Source organism: Octopus bimaculoides, chromosome 7 (genome assembly GCF_046866305.1).
Source record: "Octopus bimaculoides isolate indiv1 chromosome 7, ASM4686630v1, whole genome shotgun sequence".
NCBI classification, from domain to species: domain Eukaryota; kingdom Metazoa; phylum Mollusca; class Cephalopoda; order Octopoda; family Octopodidae; genus Octopus; species Octopus bimaculoides.
In genome coordinates this window covers 105972232-105993191 of record NC_142934.1, presented here as the reverse complement: position 1 = coordinate 105993191, position 20960 = coordinate 105972232, and the positions used below count along the sequence as shown (strand labels likewise).

General features: G+C 39.9%; 1 protein-coding gene across 3 annotated transcripts in view; it reads left to right on the top strand.

Annotated features, from left to right (window-relative positions):
- The window catches only part of LOC106876063 (uncharacterized), a 35884-nt gene extending 15941 nt beyond the window's left edge, over nt 1–19943 (top strand). For 2 of the 3 annotated variants that reach the window (XM_014924467.3, XM_052969832.2), the window contains exon 3: nt 19145–19943. In XM_014924467.3, the coding sequence (XP_014779953.1) occupies nt 19145–19430 (286 nt within the window). In that variant the 3' untranslated portion in view covers nt 19431–19943. Of the gene's footprint in view, nt 1–4255; nt 4446–19144 lie in introns of those variants that run through there. The other variant, XM_089355761.1, reaches the window with a different exon arrangement.
- The last annotated feature ends 1017 nt before the right edge of the window (nt 19944–20960 follow it).

Sequence of the window (20960 nt, the reverse complement as noted above, 5' to 3'; positions counted from 1 at the left end):
CACGAGGTCCTCGTTGCATGCTGGGAACAGGGCAAGCTGCCACAAAATCTCCGCGATTTTATCATCATTACACTGTACAAAAACAAAGGGGAAAAGTCAGACTGCTCAAACTACCGGGAGATCACCCTGCTATCCACTGCAGGAAAAGTTCTGGTAAGATTATTCCTCAACAGACTTGTTCTGTCTATCGCCGAAAATCATCTTCCAGAAAGCCAATGTGGTTTCAGGGCCAACAAGAGCACAACAGATATAGTTTTCGTTCTCAGACAGCTCCAAGAAAAGTGCCGGGAGTAAAACAAATCATTTTATGTAACGTTTGTCGATATGACGAAAGCATTCAACACTGTGAGCAGGAAAGGTCTGTGGCAAATCCTAAACCGATTTGGCTGTCCCCCAAAATTCCTAATCATGATCATCCAGCTTCACAAAGACCAACAACGACAAGTCCGCCTGAATAGCGATATATCACAGCCATTCCCCATTAACAACAGCGTGAAGCAAGGCTGTGTCCTGGCACCAACTCTCTTCAACTTGATGCTCAAGCAGGCCACTGTAGACCTCGACGCTGAAGACGGTGTCTACATCAGGTACCGTCTGGATGCAATCATTTCAACCTCCGGCACCTACAGGCCCAGACCAAGACTCAAGAGCAACTGATCCTGAACCTCCTCTTTGCGGATAATGCTGCGCTTGTCGCACACACAGAAAGAGCCCTGCAGCACATCAGATCCTACTTTGCAGAGGCCGCCTAGCTCTTCAGGCTGGAAGTGAGCTTGAAAAAGACTGAAGTCCTACACCAACCAGCTCCTCAGGAAGAGTACATCACGCCCCACAACACCATTGCTGAAACAGAACTGAAGTCGATACAGTAGTTCACTTATCTTGGATGTACCATTTCATCAGATGCGAGTTTCTACAAAGAAATTGACAACAGACTTGCAAAGGCAAACAAAGCATTTGGCAGACTGTACAAACGTGTGTGGAACAACAAACATTTTAAGATCAGCACAAAAGTCAGCGTCTACAGGGCCGTCGTCCTCACGACGCTCCTATATGGCTCTGAGTTCTGGGTCCCCTACTGCTGTCATTTCAGACTCCTTAAACGTTTTCACTAATGCTGCTTCTGTACCATCCTCAACATTTACTGGAGCGACTACATCACCAACACTGAGGTCCTCGAGCGAGCAAAGGTCACCAGCCTTGAAGCCATTTTACTTGAGACACAACTGCGTTAGGCAGGGCATGTTGGCAGGAAGAAAGATCACCGCCTATCCAAGATCATCATGTACGGTGAGCTCACCACTCACCACCGCAACAGCGGGGCACCAAGGAAGCATTACAAGGACTGCCTGAAGCCGTCCCTTAGCGTTTGCGACATTGATTATTATGAGTGGTCCACTCTAATTGCTGACCGCGTCGCTTGTTGACATACCATCAGCGATGTCACAAAAGTCTTCAACAACAGATATGACGTCATCATCACTAGTTCCCAGCCAAGTGTTTCTTCATGGGACCTAATCAGGAGAATGGAGAAGATAATCAGCCAGTTCAGAGCCAGAGTCGCGCACAGCAGCCATTGAAACCAAGGATGTGTACGCTGAAACATTATCCTGATGAAACAAGACCCCTTTCGTCAGTTTTCCTGAGCGTTTGATCTTGGTAGCTTTTCGTAACTGTTTCAAGTTAGCATAGTACTCTCCATTGTTGGTGTAGATAGTCAATAAACACAATGCTTTTTCCATCCCAAAAGACTGAGACCATCACATTCCCTGCAGATGAAACGATGTTATCCTTCTTTGGAACAGGTGAGGAGGAGTGTTGCCATTGTATAGCTTGCCTTTTTGTCTCTAGTTCAAAGTGAAGAATCCAACACTCATCATGACTTAAGGAAACGTTCAAGGAAACTAGCTGGATCTGCTGTGAACAATGTCAGACTTTCCGTGATGTAATCAGCTTGGTGCGCTTTTGGTCAGGTGTCAGAAGACATGGCACCTACCGAGCAGACACCTTCGTCGTACCAAGTTCATTGTACAGAATATTCTCAAATTTCTCACGGGATATGCTAATAGCATTAGCTATTTGATTTATACTCAATAGTCTGTCAGCCATTCCCCGTGTGGTGAACACAATCAATGTTTTTCCTCGGTGTTGGCAGTTACAGGACGTCCAGACCTTCGGTCATCTTCTGGACTCTCCTTTCCCCTCCTAAATTCAACTGGCCACTGTTGGTGAAGCTGGAGTGTCATTCCCTAATGTAGCAACTTTGTGAGCATGAATGTCCTTGGGGGCCAAACCCTTTTTCTGCGGGTACTTGATAGCACCACGATGCCATATTTTGTCAACTTTCAAGAGAAGTCGCAACTAGTTGCATTTGAAGTCTTCTTAGAACAGTCAGGTGCAAGGGCCCGGGAACAGGGGGTGCAGCGGGTGCACTCGCACCCCCTAGAATTTTCAGGGGGTGCAAGATCAAAATTTGCACCCCCTACATAATCTTACCAGTTGCAGAAAAAAAGTGTCTAAAATCTATCGGTATAAAATGCTGAAGTTCGATCTCGTTTCAAAACAAAGAAAAAAATAAATATATAAATAAATAAAAGTGATGAAGCTAGCATAAAATTCCCTAGGGAGTTCTGAAGGCAAGTAGCTTCAAAATACAAAAAAGTAAGTGACAATAACAACAGTAGCAGCAACAATAACAACAACAAAACCAGCATGTATGGTTAATTTTGAATATATAGCATTACTTGAATTATTGAAGACAGCTCCCACCCAGTTTCTGCTTGTCAATACTTCTCTCCATCTTTTAGTACCACTCCCAAGTTCTTTGTAATTGGTGTTGCTAAAGACTTAAAACATGGTTGAATGGATTTGACCGTTTGACCCCAGTCTAAAAATAAAACCCCTTCAGAATTCTTTCAATACAAAACGACCATTATTTGCTTGACCACTGCCTGGGTAAGTGCCTTTTTTTTCATTCTTTTTTTTTTCAATCTACGGAGAAATGGCTAAATTTGCCCTCTTTATAAATATACGATATATATATAAATATAAATAGACCTCGATAATCGGCTCAGGATTCTCCCCAATGACTTTACAAAGTTCACTTGGGGCCCCAGTTCGCCGTGAAACCATTTGGTAGCTGGTATCGTTACGAGGTCTATTTATATTTACCCACTTCTCTACTTGTAGAGTAAGCTCTCCTCCGGTTATATAGTTTTACCGTATATTATCACAATGTGTGTATATATATATATATATATATATATATATATATATATATATATATATATATATATATATATATATATATATATATATATATATATATATGTACAGAGAGAGAGAGAGAGGTAGGTAGGTACATATGCAAGCACACATACACGCATGCATATACATACGAATGTATGTATTTGTGTCTGTATGTCACCCCCACCATCGCCTGATAACTAATGTTGATGCGATTATGCCCCTGTAACTTGGCGGTTCGAAAAAAGAGGCGATAGAATTAATACGAGGCTTCCAAAGAATAATTCCTGGCGTTGATTTGTTCAAATAAAAGACGGTGCTCTAGTATTGCCTATCGTCTTTTGAAGCATATTGGATGGGAGGTCATGTTGCTGGTTTTGCCAATAAAAACACAAGCACTATTTATGTGATGTTCGCTATTTGTTTTTCAGGTTTTTGTTCGACCAGAGTTCTTTCGTTACAATTCAGTGGCCTTAGACGGACTATATGTAATCTGAACCTTTCCCCGCTTATTTATTTATTTTTTTACGGAATCCCACGTTTTAGGCTATGGAGATTCCGATTCTGAAAAACATTGTTTGAAAAATTTCAATTCCACCCCCCCCCCCCACCCCACCCCCACCAAGCAGGCTATTTACATGCTAGAAATAACAGCCAAATCTCACAAAACTAGTGTTAGAGTTAGGGTTAGGGTCAGGGTTAGGGTTAGGGTTAGGGTCAGGGTTACGGTCAGGGTTAGGGTTAGGGTTAGGGTTTGAGTTAGGGTTAGATTTACGCTGTGGATCTATATAAAAACTGGGGGGGGGGGATCGAAATTTTGAAATTGAGATTTTTGAAAATTTTTTTTTTAGAATCAGAATCTCCATAGCCTAAAACGTGGGATTCCGTAAAAAAAAAAAAAAAAAAAAAAAAAGTGGGGAAAGGTTCAGATTACATATAGTCCATCTGGACCATTTTTTTCTTTCTTGTGTCTGCCCTTTTTAATCATCTGCCATGTTGTATTCAACAGAAATTCAAAATCTTATGGGAAACTTCATAAATCTTGTAAGGGAACTTGCTGAAGAATGCAGTGCAGAAGTAAGCCAGTGGTTTAAGCGTCGGAACAATTTCCTCTCTGATACAATTCAAAATGAAATTTTAGAGGCATATGCTCATAACATTTTACGAGATCAAAATAAAAGTAGAAAATTCCAGATTTATTGGTGTTGTATTTCCCTCGGAAGACTCGTAGAGATAACACAACGAGTTGTACAATTTAATTATTACATTTATTATTCAATTACATACAAAGAACGCACTCACCCAGTGTTCGTTATGAATAAACAAAAGTCATGTCCGCCATATATATATCAATGACATTCCACTACGACAGTCACACAAGACAACAACAATGAAACAATGAACTCAGACGAACCACAGTGACACACGAAACGTCAAACGAATGACATATCCAACAGTCCATATAACACCTCCCCACTGAAATTGATGCTACACAAGAAGTATCAACAGCAGAGTCTCTCTTGGGTTTTACGGGTTCTCTTGGACCGTCTTGGGTTGTCTGGTCCATACTCTGGAACGGGTAACATGGTTTTGGGTCTGGTTTGTCTTTGAGTTAGTGGCACAGTTTCCGAGATCTCCATCGGGTGATCTGTTGCAAATTCAAATACAGTGTTTTCTGCATCACCAGGTTCATTGTCTTCCTCAGTTGTGTACCGCGGTCGCAGCTGTTCCCAGTGTCGTCTCCACATCGGGCCATGAGGTATGACCTTCACGTTAAAGCAGCGAGTACCCAATGACTTCTTGATGATTGCTGGTACCCATCGGGGATCTTTGTCTCGGCGAGGTCCATAGTATAGTGCATACACAGGATCTCCGGCCTTGTACTGCCTGATAACTTTAGCGACATCAGCCGAGCCAGGAGTCACCTGAGACTTATGTGCTTCCTTAGACTGTTTGCCTTGAGCAATGTGTGCTGGCGATGGCAACAGAGAATCAATCCTTGTTCGTATCTGCCGGTTATTCAAAAGTTCACTTGGAGAGAATCCACAGGATGTCGGTGTTCTCCGGTACTGCATCAAGAATTCTTGAAGTGCTCGTGTCGGCGGAAGAGAAGACTTCCTCAGAGCTTGTTTGAAGGTTTGCACCAAACGTTCCTCTGCTCCGTTGGTAGCTGGGTGGTAAGGTGCCCTTGTCAGGTGTGTGATTCCGCGTTCTTTGCACCAGCTCTGGAACTCCTCAGACGTAAAAGTTGGTGCATTATCGGTGACCAGTGTGTGAGGAAATCCGAAGTGCGCAAAGTCTTCCTCAAGCAGATTTAAAGTGGCTTTGGAGGACGTGGAGGAAGTAGGATGAATGCATGGGTACTTGGAATAAGCATCTGTGATCACCAGCCAATCTCTACCCATAAACTTTATTGCATGGGCCAGATGTAAGCGGCTCCACGGCTTTTCTGGTAACATCCATGGGTGAACTGGAGGCTTAGATGGCTGCCTTTGATGTTCGTTACACGAATCACATCGTCGACTGGCTATCTCTATAGCAGCATCGATACCAGGCCAATAAACAGCAGTTCTTGCTAGTTGTTTCATGCGTTCCATGCCAAAATGTCCAAGATGCAGAAGATTGAGGATCTTTGGCTGCAAGCTATGTGGAATCACAACTCTAGATCCATGTATAAGGCATCCATGACAGATACTAAGTGAGTTTGATAACTTACGGAACTTGTTGACTTCGTCATCGATCTCCATGTTCTTTGGTAGCCAGCCTTCACGGACGTAGCGCATCACTGTAGATATCACTGGATCTTTCCCTGACTCTTGACGGAGGAGATTAGCATCCACAGGTTGGACTTGAATACTAAGAGCTTTGATGGCACACACCATGTCTATGTCTTCACCATTTTCCTTTCTGTCAAAGTCGTTGTCATCACCGAATGGCAAGCGACTGAGGACATCAGCATTGCCATGATCTGCTGATTTCCGATATTCAATGGTGTAGTCAAACTGGTTCAGCCACAGGGCCCATCGTGCTAGTCTGTTAGCAGCGAGAAGTGGCGTCCCTTTCTTCGGACTGAATAGTGATGTCAGTGGCTTGTGGTCAGTCACGAGTACGAATTTACGACCGTACAAATATTGGTAAAACTTCTGCAAGCCAAATATGATAGCTAGGGCTTCCTTTTGAATTTGACTGTAGTTACGCTGTGCAGAAGTAAGAGTCTTGGACATATTGGATATTGGGCGCTCGCTTCCATCAGGATAGCGGTGAAACAGGACTGCTCCAACACCAACGTGTGATGCGTCACAAGCCAGTCCCAAAGTTTTGTTTGGATCGAAGTGTATCAGAACTTGACTCGATGAAAGTACATTTTTCAAGTGATCAAAAGCTGACTGTTCCTCATCTCCCCACTTCCAAATAGTTGACTTTTTTGTAAGGCAATAGAGTGGCTCTGTGATACTGGCTAGGTTTGGGATAAACTTTCCATAAAACTGAACTGAACCTAGGAAAGATTTCAAGCTTGATTCGTTCGTTGGACGTGGCATCTTTAAGACTGCTTCGACTTTGGATCCCTTCGTGATCCCTTCAGCCGACAAAATGTGTCCAAGGTATTCTACACTGGGTAGTGCAAACTGGCACTTTTCACGGCACTTTTCACTTTTCACTTTTCACGGCACTTTTCACATTGTCGCTTAGACGTGTGAGCAGACACTTTAGGTTGTTCAGGTGACTGTTTGCATCTTTCCCACTGACGAGCATGTCATCCTGGAAGACGGCCACTCCAGGTAGATCATGGGTCAGGTTTTCCATGATCTCCTGAAAGTAACCAGGTGCTGACTTGATTCCGAAAGGGAGTCGTTGTTGCAGGAGTACTCCACGGTGAGTGCTGAGTGCGAGTCTGCGTTGACTTTCTGGAGCCAGCTTGATCTGATTATAGGCATCAGCAAGGTCTATCTTTGTATATCCGAATCCACCTCCGAGTTTCTGCATCAGTTCAGCAGGGAGTGGCATTGGATGACGGTGATCAGCAAGTTGGTCATTAATTCCCACAGAGTAGTCACCACAAATCCGTAGTTTGGGCTTCAGGTTGCTTGAAGCGTGTGCTTTACGAATCGGTACCACTGGTGTTCCGTATTCATTGAACTGAACAGGCTTCCAGATTCCCTTGGCGATGCCTTCTTCGTAACCTTTGGCCAGGTCATCACGAAGAGCAAATGAGACCGGACGTGCCTTGTGAAAGACTGGTGTTGCGTCCGATTTGAACTTCACTTCCAGTTCAAAGTTCTTGAGACATCCCAATTCTTGCTTGAAAAGATCTGGAAATTCATCACACATGTTGTGACAATCTTGCTGCAGGGAAACATAGGGCTCACTTGAGGTCTTTGGGTATATCCCTTCTGCACCTTCCCTCTTAGCTTGGCTGTCTATGCTTTTCAAACCTAGAGCAGTGTCTACGGAAATTCCCAGAGTCTGGATAGCATTCCGACCCAGCAAATTAAGATCAGAGATCTTGGTGACTATGTAAGGTATAAGATCCTGCTTACCAGTTGTCGGATCCTTGGTTTGGCCCATGAAAGTTCCTAGAACAGGCAGGTTGTGCTTGCTGGCAGATTCATAGCGATGCTTGACATCTTGCAGCTTTGGTCTTCTAAGTTGTTTCCAGACTGACAAGGAAACAAAATTGCCTGTAGTAGCAGTGTCCAATTCCATTGTGAACAGTCTGTTCTGGATTGTTACTGGCACAATTAAACTGTGAGTGTCTCGGGAAACTTCGCCTAGGATCGCCTTGACTAGCTCAGCTTTTGTGATTCTTTTCACGGGAGTTTGTGAATGGCCATTGCGTTGCTGATGTTGTTTTTTCCTACACACCGCTTGCAAATGACCCTTTTTGTCACAAAAATGACATTTGGTTTCCCTGAAAGGACAGTCTGTTGCTTTGTGGGCCTTTCCACATCGGTAGCATTTCTCCTGGTTTGTGGAATAAGACTGCTGATGTTTCTTTTGAGGACTCTTATTCTTGTTCTGTTGGACCTTGTACACCTGCTTGGTTTTGGAACCGTAGACAGTTTCTTTTGCAACCTTTGCTGCGTCTTCAGTCTCAATGGCAACTTGGACAGCACGGGCAAAATCTAGTTCTGAGTCTTTTATCTTAAAAAGCGCCTTCAGAACTGCTTCATTGTTAACCGAACATATGAATCTCTGTCTCAGAGCTTCATCCTGTGGGTTGGTGATCGCTGGAAAATCACAGGTAGCTGCATCCTGGCGTATACGTGCTGCCAGCTCCTGGAGAGTTTCGCCTGGCTTCCGCTGCATATCACTCCAAAACTTGAAACGCTCTCTCACAATGAAAAGTTTAGGGTCGAACTGTTCCTTCATGAAGTCAACGATTTCGTCCATTATCAAGTTGTTGATATCTTTAGGCGGATTTTGTTGGGTAGCCAGATTAGCAAGTTGCTTGTAAACAGTAGCGGTCTGATTGGTCAGGAACACCTGTGCTATGCGTTGTTCAGGTACAGCATTAGCAGCCACAAACGTACGGAATCTTGACCAGTAATCAGGCCATAGTTCTGTCGCTGAATCAAATGCAGCAAATGGTGGAATCGACACTGTTGTTGAAGCAGCTGAAAAATAGCCACTAGAATCGCCTTCAACTTGTCGAGCACCAAACAGTTTTAACAGAGCGTCCATATCTCTCTGATGTTGTTGCATTTGCTTGTCCATTTGTTCCCTAAACAATTTAATAAGTTCTACTGTCTGTTTTTCAGCCATTGTTATTACGATGAATAATCTTACGGTAAAGTAAGCATGTATCCTATCGATCCTATCGGCGACGCCAATAAACTCTGTTGTATTTCCCTCGGAAGACTCGTAGAGATAACACAACGAGTTGTACAATTTAATTATTACATTATTATTCAATTACATACAAAGAACGCACTCACCCAATGTTCGTTATGAATAAACAAAAGCCATGTCCGCCATATATATATCAATGACATTCCACTACGACAGTCACACAAGACAACAACAATGAAACAATGAACTCAGACGAACCACAGTGACACACGGAACGTCAAACGAATGACATATCCAACAGTCCATATAACAATTGGCATTATATGTGATGGTACCACTAATTGCTCTGGCATGGAACAAGTATCAATCACTGTCCGGTACGTTTCTGAAGACCTGAATGTCAATGAGGATTTTCTAGGTTTTTATAATCCCCGTGACTGCTCTTCGAAGACACTGACTAAGATTTTTCTAGATATTTTTTGTCGCCTAAACATTTTACTTGACTCAAAGCTATACTGTTTTTCATTTGATGGTGCAAGTACCATGAGTGGAAACATTTCAGGTGTACAAATGCGATTGAAAAATTTGTTCCCAGGTACATATTTTGTACACTGTGGAAACCACTCTCTAGACCTTGTCCTCCAAGAAGTTAGTTTTAAGGTTACCTTTGTAGCTGATGCACTGAACTTTGTTCATCAATGCGCCATTCTTGTAAAAGAGTCACCAAAAAGAAAAGCACAATGGACAAATCTTTGTGTTGCAAGCAGTGTGTTCAACTCAGTGGTGCATTAGAGCAACAGCACTGAAACAAGCAGAAAACAATTATAAGAATATTCAAAATTGTTTTGCTTGACTTTCTTAATGACTTCTCATTAAGAGCAACAACAAAGGCTACTGTTAAAGGGCTGCTAAAGCAATCTGGCAAAGCTTCCATTTTGTTTGGCATTAAAATCGCTGGGGATATATTTGGGGTATGTGAGCCAGTGGCACGTAGCTTACAGCGTCCAGGCACGACAGCCGGTGATTGCTTGAAATTGATTGAAAAGTTGAAAAACTCTCTTTCAAAAATGAGAAGTGAGAAGGTTTTTGAAAAATATTTTGATGAAGTATCCTCTTCTGACTTGGTGAAAATGCCCAACATTTCGCGATCTAAAAATACATCACTGCGCTTTAGGCACACAACTACTGAAGAAGCTGCTCTTTCTGTCACCGATGACTGGCGTCGGCAATTTTTCCCTATAGTGGCTGTCATCGAAAATGAATTGACTCACCGGTTTCAGTAACAGGGAATACGTGTATGCTCTGAGCAAGAGGAGTTGCTATTGTCAGCAGTCAAATGTGGAGTATTTAACTTTGAAAATGCACCTGCTTCTACCTGCTTCTTTTGATTTACTCTTACTGTCATCTCAAATCAAACTTCTTGCTGGCCTATGGACGGAAAGGGAAAATTTGCCTAAATCATTTAATGACATAGTTGAAAAATGGAGAGTGTCTGATGCTATCTTTCGTTCTAGTGTGCTACAAGTGTTGGCGTTAATGCAGCTTGTCTTGTCTTCACCTGTATCTGTTGCATCAAGCGAAAGAACATTCAGTGCACTTCGTCGTTTGAAGACCTGGCTCCATACCACAATGACACAGCACCGTCTTACACATTGTACCATAATGCATGTACATAAAAAAATATACGATGAAAACACTTTGCACATCCTCATGAAACGTTTCATTAACAAAACGTGTGAACGTAGGAAAACTTTTGGAATATGTTGATACAGTTTTTTTCATATATGTGTGAATTATGGAGTGATGCAAAAACTCGGCTTACTTCCATTTTAACACTACTTATAGCTTCATTATTTCTTTCTTGGTAAACTGACATTTGAATGTTCGGACGCGTGCTACTTGCTGTAAAAGGAGCGAGGTTATCCATGTAATACAAAAAGAAAATTGCAGATAAGTTGAATATAAAAGTGAAAAATAATCATTGAATACTGAAAAAACATTCACCTCCCCTAACTTTAAACCCTAACCCTAATCCCTAACTCTTAATAAAATATGGGAAAAGCTGGAGATGAATGTTTTGAAAACATTCTGAACTATCTTTCAGAATGGTTTACTTTTCAATGAAATATCATTTTGTTATTTTTCATGTTTTTATTCAATTTATCTGCAATTTTCTTCTTGTATTAGATGGATAACCCACCCTCAATTTACAGCAAGTAGCGAGCGTCTAGTTTTTTTACCTGTGTGCTAAATTTGACTACTTGCGACTAACACGGGCACATGCGCAAATTTGTGACATGCATACTCCCAGAACTCGGATCCACACTTCTCCAGTAGTGCCAAATTTTGAAACTGAGTTTGCACCCCCTAAGCAAATTTTGTTCCCGGGCCACTGGTCAGGTGTCGGTTTAGCTAGAAAGAAACACTTCAATTATTAATAATAGCTGAAATTAATGCATGCAAAATTTCACAGCTCTAGCGTCACACCTTCTTAGTCAGCCTATGAACTTTGCAACCCACCTTCGTATATATAGCTATAAAATTTTGGTTTGTTGTTAGATTAGATAGCAATGTTATTCCGGTAGTGTCTAGATTTTGATATAAACAAAGAAAAATCTTCTGAACTCGACTTTCGTGCTTGCTAGCTCATTAATAGACGGCGCGAGATAAGCGGATAATTGAATGAATTGGTAAGGTGCAGTAAATAATTAATGGTAACAATATCTAAAATGAAAGAGGGAGTTGGTAGGTGTTAAAAGAGGAAGCTAGATAAAACTGACATGCTAGCTGTGAATATAACTCTTAGCCATTTAGTGTTGCACACATGAAGCTTGCCTTGAAAGCTCCACACTGAGAGTGCCTGCTGACAGCGACGAATAAAATAGGCAATAAAACTACGATATCGTTTTTACAATAAAACTACGATATGGCTTTTACACGTGCTCAGCGATATCAAGAGCAGAGACAAAGCCGTGTGGTGAAAATGCCTGCTTTGCAACCACGTGGTATGGGCATTCCCACTGCGCCGCCTCTTGACTATCTTCTACTAAAGCATGGGCCAACAAAATCCTTTTGAACGAGTATAGCAAAGAGAAACTGTGTGTAAGCCTGTCGTGTGTTTAATTTTCGCCGTTTGACAACAGATATTGCTTTGTTTGCATCCTGTAACTTGGAGATTCGGGTAAAGAAAAAAGTACTACATTTCAAATAAGTACCAGGGTCGACTTGATCGGCAAAACCCTTCAAATTGATGCCCCAGCATATTTTGGTTGGCATGTATTCCCTCAGCTCATGCATTAAATCAATCAATTCATCGTTGTTTTTATCGAGAACTGTTGAGTTTCACACACGTCCCACTGATTATATATAGTTCTCTTTCGCTGTTCTGAAACGGAGTTGGGACTTTTTACTTCTTTTATTTTTCTCTTGTGATGGGCCACGAGTCCTCGTCGGCCTGCATTTGTTTATCATCCTTTGGCTCTTATCATTCTCTTTCTTTGCTGAGAGAGAGAGGGTGGGAGAGAGAGAAGATAGATAGATAGATAGATAGATAGATAGATAGATAGATAGATAGATAGATATTATATATATATATATATATATATATATATATATATATATATATATATATATATATACACATAATGCTTATCGGTATTTCGCCCGTCTTCACGTTCTGAGTTCAAATGTCGCTGAGATCGACTTTGCTTTCGGGATCGATAAATTAAGTACCAGCTGCGTACTGAGGTCGATCTAATCGATTGGTTCCCTCCCCGAAAATTTTGGGCCTTGTGTCTAGAGTAGAAAAGAATACTTTGCTCGTTTTGTTTTACTGTTTCGAAGATTAATCTTCCCTGGAGGAGAGAAGGTTCGAGATATTTTTGCTAAAAGCCGGCTGTTTTACGTAAATATGATTACAAAAAAAAATCGTTAACAAACAATAATCTCATTACTTTCTATATAACATTTCGGCATAAATATCTAATTGTTGATAAGATAAAACGTAATCCATTTATGAGAACACATGAAATATGTCTTGCAATGGCATGTAACAAGGATAGTATTTTCTAACATAGGGCGGTGAGCTGAAATTTGAAACTAATATTTCTTATCATAAGCACAAGGCCAGAAATGTGTGAGGAAGGGTTCTCCTATTAAGGAATGTTGAGGCGTGTGGCCTAGTGGTTGGGTGCTGCACTCATGATCGTAAGGTTCCGGTTTCAATTCCTATACCGGATGATGTGTTGGGTTCTTCAGAACAACCTTTCATTTCACATTGCTCTAGTCCACTCATATGGCAAAAATAAAATGAATAGTCATGCGACGGATCGGTGTTCCGTCCACCGAGGCGAGGGTGGAAGATATATACCACAGAATCCAAGAAGCCGGCCTTATAAGCCTATGAATCGGGAACGACTTCTATTTATTTAATTTTACTTAACATGAATAATAGTTGTTTATTAGTCACAAGGCATCGAAACAAACAATACAATACAATACAATACAGTAACCGGATAATCAATGTAACTTACAATACTTGTGGGATTGAACAAAGCTGTATATAAACGAAGGAGGATGAGAATGTTATACAATAACTGATGTTTATAATGAAATAAAACACGAAATATTGAAAATATTATAGAACACAGTACTTAAGACATGAAAAATGTTAGAGTTATCCACATACAAGTGGCAACCCATAGTTAAGTCGAATCAGTGTGACCCACATTTTTACTCGCTTACCGAACATTATATGCTTCCAAGAGATCGCCGAAATCATTTGCAAACATGTCTTGAATTGTTTCATCCAAGAAAAAAAACATCTTGACAAATGTATCTCGCTTGTAAACCTCTCCAATGATTCTCCAATGATGTGTGTTTTAGATCAAACTGTTCCCATCACATTCTGGCCAATCCAAAAGTTGGAGCATTTTTTGATTGCTGAGAAGCTACACAAGTTTCAGTATTTTCAAAGTCCACAGTTCACCTTCACCATTCTGAAAACTTTCTAATGAGACCGATCCTAACTTTTTTACCCATTTCCTGCTTTGTTTTTTTCTTTTCTCATTAAACTGGATGCCAATATCAGTCTGTCTACACTCGGTCTTCACCATTACAATTAAATGTAAGATTACAGGGAAAACGAGTCATAGTCGGTCTGCCTTCTTGTATCGAAGACAGGGCAAATCCTCCGATCCCTTGCTAATAGGTGCTACTTGCTATTGTTGCTTATATTCGTAGCACTTTCTTTCCCTAAGTACCTTACTGATATCGTCTGTTGTGGCTACTCGAGGTGGTCTTTCATCCCCCGTCAGGATCCATCTGGTCCCCACCCTCGCAAGTAAAAAGGATGGCACTATTTGAAGAGGATATTTCGACACCGTCCACCTCAGATACGGTACGCAAAATGATCTTCTGTGACATTTTCGGACTGGCGGAAGATGTCTAGATGTTGTTCACTTCTGGAACCGAGAAAGAGACCAGTTTTCAAACCATCCTCGGAGCTGGAATCGGTTATATGACTGGTGGTGGAGCAGCTGAAACAGCAGTCTTTTAATCCTGTTTATTCTTTTATTCGTTTTGCAACTCAACTAATCTGAAAGTGTAACAATTGAGTTAACTGTTTTGCACCTTCTGTCTTCTTAGCTTTGGCTCGGGGCTCACAGCATGACACAGCTCATATTCCACTAACCTTTCACAGAAAGCTAGTGTGGCGGCTCCACAGAACGCATTTGCCAACTGGTGCCTGGAAATATTCCTACTTCGGTTTGCACTTGATTCATGGATGCAGCTAACAACAGAGATGATTAGTTACGGAGAGACGTGTTTCATAATCGGCAGCCTTCTTTTTTCATCATCGTTATGAAAGAATCTCTAGAAATGTCTTAGTTTCAGTATATGCCTGTATATTATCAGTAACAGTATCCCTAGATCCCTTTCCCCATGGAATGAGTGTTGGCAATAAATGACCTTCCTAACCAGCTAAACCTGACTCTTCCACAAGAAATGAAAAAGCATGCGCTTCAGTTTGATCAAATATTCCTGCGTCAAGACATAATGTTCAAATGCTAGTTCCCTATCGAAGAGGTATAGGTGTTCGCTACTTCCAGCTGACCTTTCGAGGACAGCTTCCTCTTAGCGTATTTCTGAGTGAGACTGGCCGCCCTACTCACAGCAGGTTTCTGATTTTTTTTTGTTTTGCTTTGTTTTTCTAATCCACTCCTGGTTGATAAAAACTGAGAAGAGGTTTTAACCGTACCGACTTATCTTAGTTAATGTGTCCTTCGTTATTGTTTGGTATTCCTCCTTATGATGCGAATCACCAATATGTTCGACACAATGACAGTGACGTCGTTCGTGTTAGTTGACAGAGCCCAACTGTGTCCCACTTTGAATAGGAAGTTCTTTAAGACCTCCAAATTTTATAGCGAAACCGAAACTGAACCGACAGCGAAGCGATGAGCAAGTGCGTCAAAGGTTTTAATCTGATCTGATTTAAACTGGTCAGATCTCATCACATCCCGATCTATTGACCACCTGATCTGAAATATATCAGGAGATAGAGGTTGTGGTAAATATATTTGCCGAGGATTGCACAGGCTTGTGTTTTTCTATCTTCACTACCAACAACAAGCGCCAACCGCCTGGTGAGTACCTTCGCCAAAACCTTCGATTCTGCGTTTAGCTGAATTATAAAACTAAAATTTGTTTAAGACGTTCCCGTTTGTTCAGACCCTTCCTTAGTAACGTCACTATACCTTGCACACACTATTAGGAATGCTCAAAATCTTCGACTTCAAGTTTAACAAATTATGGACCCAAATTTTGTCAAATATGTCCCTCTTCTTCGGCTCTTTCTTCAGTAGCGTCACTTCTACTTAGCTTACACAGCTAGGAAGTAAAACATCAACAACTGAAAAAGACAACTGTACAATTACTCAATCAAAATATTTTTTTATACCATATTTTGATTGCCTCGATAACTGACGAGATGCCGGAATCTTATTATGGCAACCGAATAATTGTCACATATTATATTACAGATAAATTCCTCTATTTACATAATATCGAGGTCTCTTTCATTCTTTTGTTATCATACCATTACTATTAATGTGTGTGTGTGTGTGTGTATGTGTGTGTGTTCTCCCTCCTCCAACGCTTGACAACCGATGCTAGTGTGTTTAAGTCCTCGTAACTTAGCAGTTCGGGAAAAGAGACCGATAGAATAAGTACTGGGCTAACAAAGAATAAGTCCTGGGGTCGATTTGTTTGACTAAAGGCGGTGCTCCAGCATGGCCGCAGTCAAATGACTGAAACAAATTAAAGAGTAAAATAGTATGTAAAGAGTTTGGTTGCTGTTTGTGGCAGATAGAGAGAAACTACTGATTTTTCTTTTCCTTGGAAATCATTATATCTCAATTTCAAAGCTGAATTAGATTGTCCGAAACGAAAGAAAAATTCGGTTAATCGAGGTTAATCTCTGCTTAAACTGTATAGGAAAGAAAATCACCAAATAAGTAGTTTAAAACAACAGATGGTGTTTATAACTAGTTTAAAACAACACGAAGATTTTTTTCGCAATGTATTTTCAGACTACATAATGATGGAAGCCCGTAAAGACTTTTTATAGGAACTGTTTATGTAAGTGGCTGTCTTAAAGCAGGTTCACACAGGTCTTGGGGCTCAATGTTAATCTATGCACACTGTGATCTGTCAATAAATACTATAGACCTCAGTACAATGCTTCTAGGAGCCTAATTACTGTTAAAACGTCCCTGGTAGATAATTTGTAGTGGAAAATATGATTGCATATTTTATGGTTTCGGAGGAAGAAAAGCATCGTTTTTAAGAGTCTCCCAGTTTGGTGAAAGAATGGAATGACGATCTCAGTATCCTCAGACCTGAAACAATTAAATAATCACTGCGTGTATGGAATGAAGTGAGAAAAGATAGTCAATAATTTATCACATATTCCATTCAATTGTCTTAAATTGTTACTCAACTGCAGAAACTAGAGTTGTGAATAACAGACCATTTATTGTCACATTCTCTTATCCGGTTACTTTATAGTAGTCTGCCAATAAGCGTGTAGAAGGAGGAAGATAAAGAAACTTGTTAGGTGTGTGTGTGTGTGTGTGTGTGTGTGTGTGTGCGCGCGTGTGTGTGTGTGTGTGTGTGTGTGTGTGTGTGTGTGTGTGTGTACGTGCTTGCATGTGAGAGTGAGAGAGAGACAGACGGACAGACAAACAGACAAGGAGAGAGCGAGAGAGAGACAGAGAGAGACAAAATGCTGTCTGCGGCTGATAGAAAGAAACTACTGATTCTTTTCCTTGGAAATCATTATATCTCAATTTCAAAGCTGAATTAGATTGCCCTAAACGAAAGAAAAATTCGGTTAATCGAGGTTAATCTCTGCTTAAACTGTATAAGAAAGAAATTTTTCTCAGCGTACTAGTGCAATTTGTTCCCCTTTTGTTTTCTGATTGTGCCCACTTCGGCAGCCTTCTTGTATCCAGGGTTTTTATCCTTTTTTTAAAATTATTTTTTCTCTGGACTTTGTGCCTCCAGTCTTCTCAATCGTGTTATCACTTTATTATTCGTTTTATATTTTTTCACTATTCATACAGGTTTTTCATCAGCACTTTTTGTTAAACACTGCATTCTTCTTACTTTACCTTTCAGTTCACCATCGTACCTACCACACACGCACAACACAATCGTGCATACATACATACATACATACATACATACATACATACATACACACACACGCACACACACACACACACACATATATATATATACATTACATACATACAAACATCCATTTTTGTATTTTTTATAATACACTTATGTTTATGTATTATTTATGTATTTTTTTTTACGATTCACTTAATTATTATAAACGAATCGTGAAAATTGCAAAAAAGAAGGATGTGTTTTTAATGTGTGTGTGTGTGTGTGTGTGTGTGTGTGTGTGTGTGTGTGTGTGTGCGTGTGTGCGTGCGTGTGTGCGTGTGTGCAAAACAAGAAGAAAAAGAAATCACTTTCATGGAAATGAGCGATAGAGTTATATGTAGCGCCTGGGGTGATTCTGTCTTGCCGTTCTATAGTCCAGCTTTTTATAACATTTAGCGTAACTTCTAGAACCTTCGGAATATATAATTTTGCGGGGATTTTACGCAGATTTTCTTCTTTTTTTTCCTTCTTTTTTTTTTTTTTTGTTAAGTTTACCGACTTACTAGTTGAAAAAGTTCACGTAGGCGTTCTCGGAATTGGTCCTGCGTTTTATTGAAATATAATTAGGCCGTAGTTCTAAATTAGAAATTTAAGCAAGATTATCTAAATTTAAATAGGAGCCTTGCTGCATTCGTATTTTAAAAACTGATTATGAAGCAGTTTTTTTAAGCCATTAATGCATAGCGTCCAGAAAAATGGACACAGGAAAAATTACATTTACCAATTGAGCTTATTTCTGGTGTAGTCTGCTTCTAAACTAGTGCTCTATGAATGAGCTGGTGCTCCGTACAAACAAACCAACTATACACACGTACGAAACAAGTAATAGTAATTTTTCCTGCGTCCATTTTTCTGGACACTATGCATTAATGGGTTAAGTAGATATGTTTTAGCAAATATGGTATAACGTAATTTGATTAAAGTCTACTTCTAACTGTTTGACGTCACATATTGTGGGGAACATTTTTAGACTGTTATGAATTATACTGGGATTTCACAATAATGTTCTGAAATAATTCAAATGCGTTTTACAGATCCAAAATATCTTATTCCATATTTATGAATTAGTGAAAGTGACTTTTCTTTGATGAAGCATTAAATCTGTAAAATAAACAACATATTTGCTCTTTCGGTTTGATCTTTGATATAGGAAATTTCGAATACATATATACATGCATACATAGATATACAAATACACACACACACACACATACATAAGGTAAATTTGTGTGAAAAACTATACTTTTATACGATAAGAATCATCAGTCTATTTGTATTTAAATTCATTACAATTATCAGTCTATTTATATTTGATTAAAGCATTATTTGTCTGAGAAAATCAGTTAGAACTTACACTCCTTATTTTCAGTTGGTCAAGGGGCAGCGGATCGAATTGCGTCAGCAGCATTTGCAGTTTTGATTCAGAAAGAGAAACGGCCTTCACATCAACAAGGAGAGATACTGAAAAAAGTCTTCGTAAACCTAGTCAAGCAAATAATGCAGCTGTACAGATAAATGCTTGCACTCATGATTCAGAAAGAGAAACGACCTTCACGTCAACAAGGAGAGACACGGAAAAAAGTCTTCGTAAGCCTAGTCAAGCAAACAATACAGTTACACACATAAATGATTCTGAAGATGCTACACAAATGTAAAAATAATGCTTCTTTCAAACTACGACTGTTTTATATTTTACTTCAGATCTATCAATTGAAAATGTATATATATATATAATTGCTTGATTTTTTTCAAACTTAATCCATAAAAATTTGTTCCACCTATTTTTCCCACAAAAAAAAATAAAACATCATGATATCTTACACTATTTCTAATGAAAAATATCTTTCATTATTACATTTCTGAACATTTTATACAATTATGAATATCACTGAAAAATATTGCATCTGGACCTTGAAAAATTGCTTGCTGTCAGTAAATTTTTATGTCCTTGAATAAGATCGCTGTTAGGCAGTGAAGACTGGACATAGAAAAGGACAATTACTATAGCAATACTACCCGGACTTCATTGTGAATTACACTATTATTAAATACCTACATCTGTAAAAACTCGTCTTTTATTCAACGATGCCAGAAAATGGCAAATGCTAGCATCAAAACATCTATCACCTTGACAAGCGTTAATAAAATTTGTCTTTGTTATTTCATAATTATATTTTGTTTGCCATATAATGTATCCTGATAAGGCGGCGCGCTGGCAGAAACGTTAGCACGCCGGGCGAAATGCATAGCGATATTTCCTGTCTTTACGTTATGTGTTCAAACTCCGCCAAGGTCGACTTTGCCTTTCGTCCTTTCGGGGTGGATAAATTAAGTATCAGTTGCGTATTGGGGTCGATCTAATCGACTGGCCCCTCTCCCTACAAAAAAATTTCGGGCTTTGTGCCTAGAGCAGAAAAGCATATTATGTATCCTGATGTTCAGGGATGGTTAGCATTCCATTCGGTCATTATCTTAGCGCCTACATTGTTATTCAAGTGAAATCGCCTGGCTTAGAGGTCAGGATATTCGGCTCATGAGCGAAAATCGGAGACGTTAAGGTAATGCATGTCTGTGGAGTACTCAGCCACTTGCATGTTAATTTCACGAGCAGGCTGTTCCGTTGATCGGATCAACTGGAACCCTCGTCGTCGTAACCAACGGAGTACCAGTACATTGTTATTTATTGTTAAACCTTATTTTAGAATGCACTGAAGTGAAAGCAAAATTCGAAAGAAACGGAGCAACGAAAGTAAACTTATAAAACAAAGGAAACTAAAATACGGTTTTCCTTATTATTATTATTATTATTATTATTATTATTATTATTATTATTATTATTATTATTAAGACCATGAATGATGCTGCATCCACAGGTGCCTATGTTTATTGTACCTGCAGGTAATGTATTAAGCGTTTTAGATGATACCCCTTTAAAAATATAAGTTTCACCTGTAAATACTATACAAAACGCTTGTTCCGAGTGTCGAGATGGTGTTGTGCTTGTGAATTTAATGTTGGTGGAGAATGACAAAGTCTTCTTAAGACTACGTGTCAAAATGATTAACAACATTCACGAACAATTAACAGAAGCTTTATTAACTGCAGGTGGCTATATGGTAAGAAGTTTGCTTCCCGACCACATGGTTCCGAGTTCAGTCCTACTATTGGCACCTTGGGCAAGTATC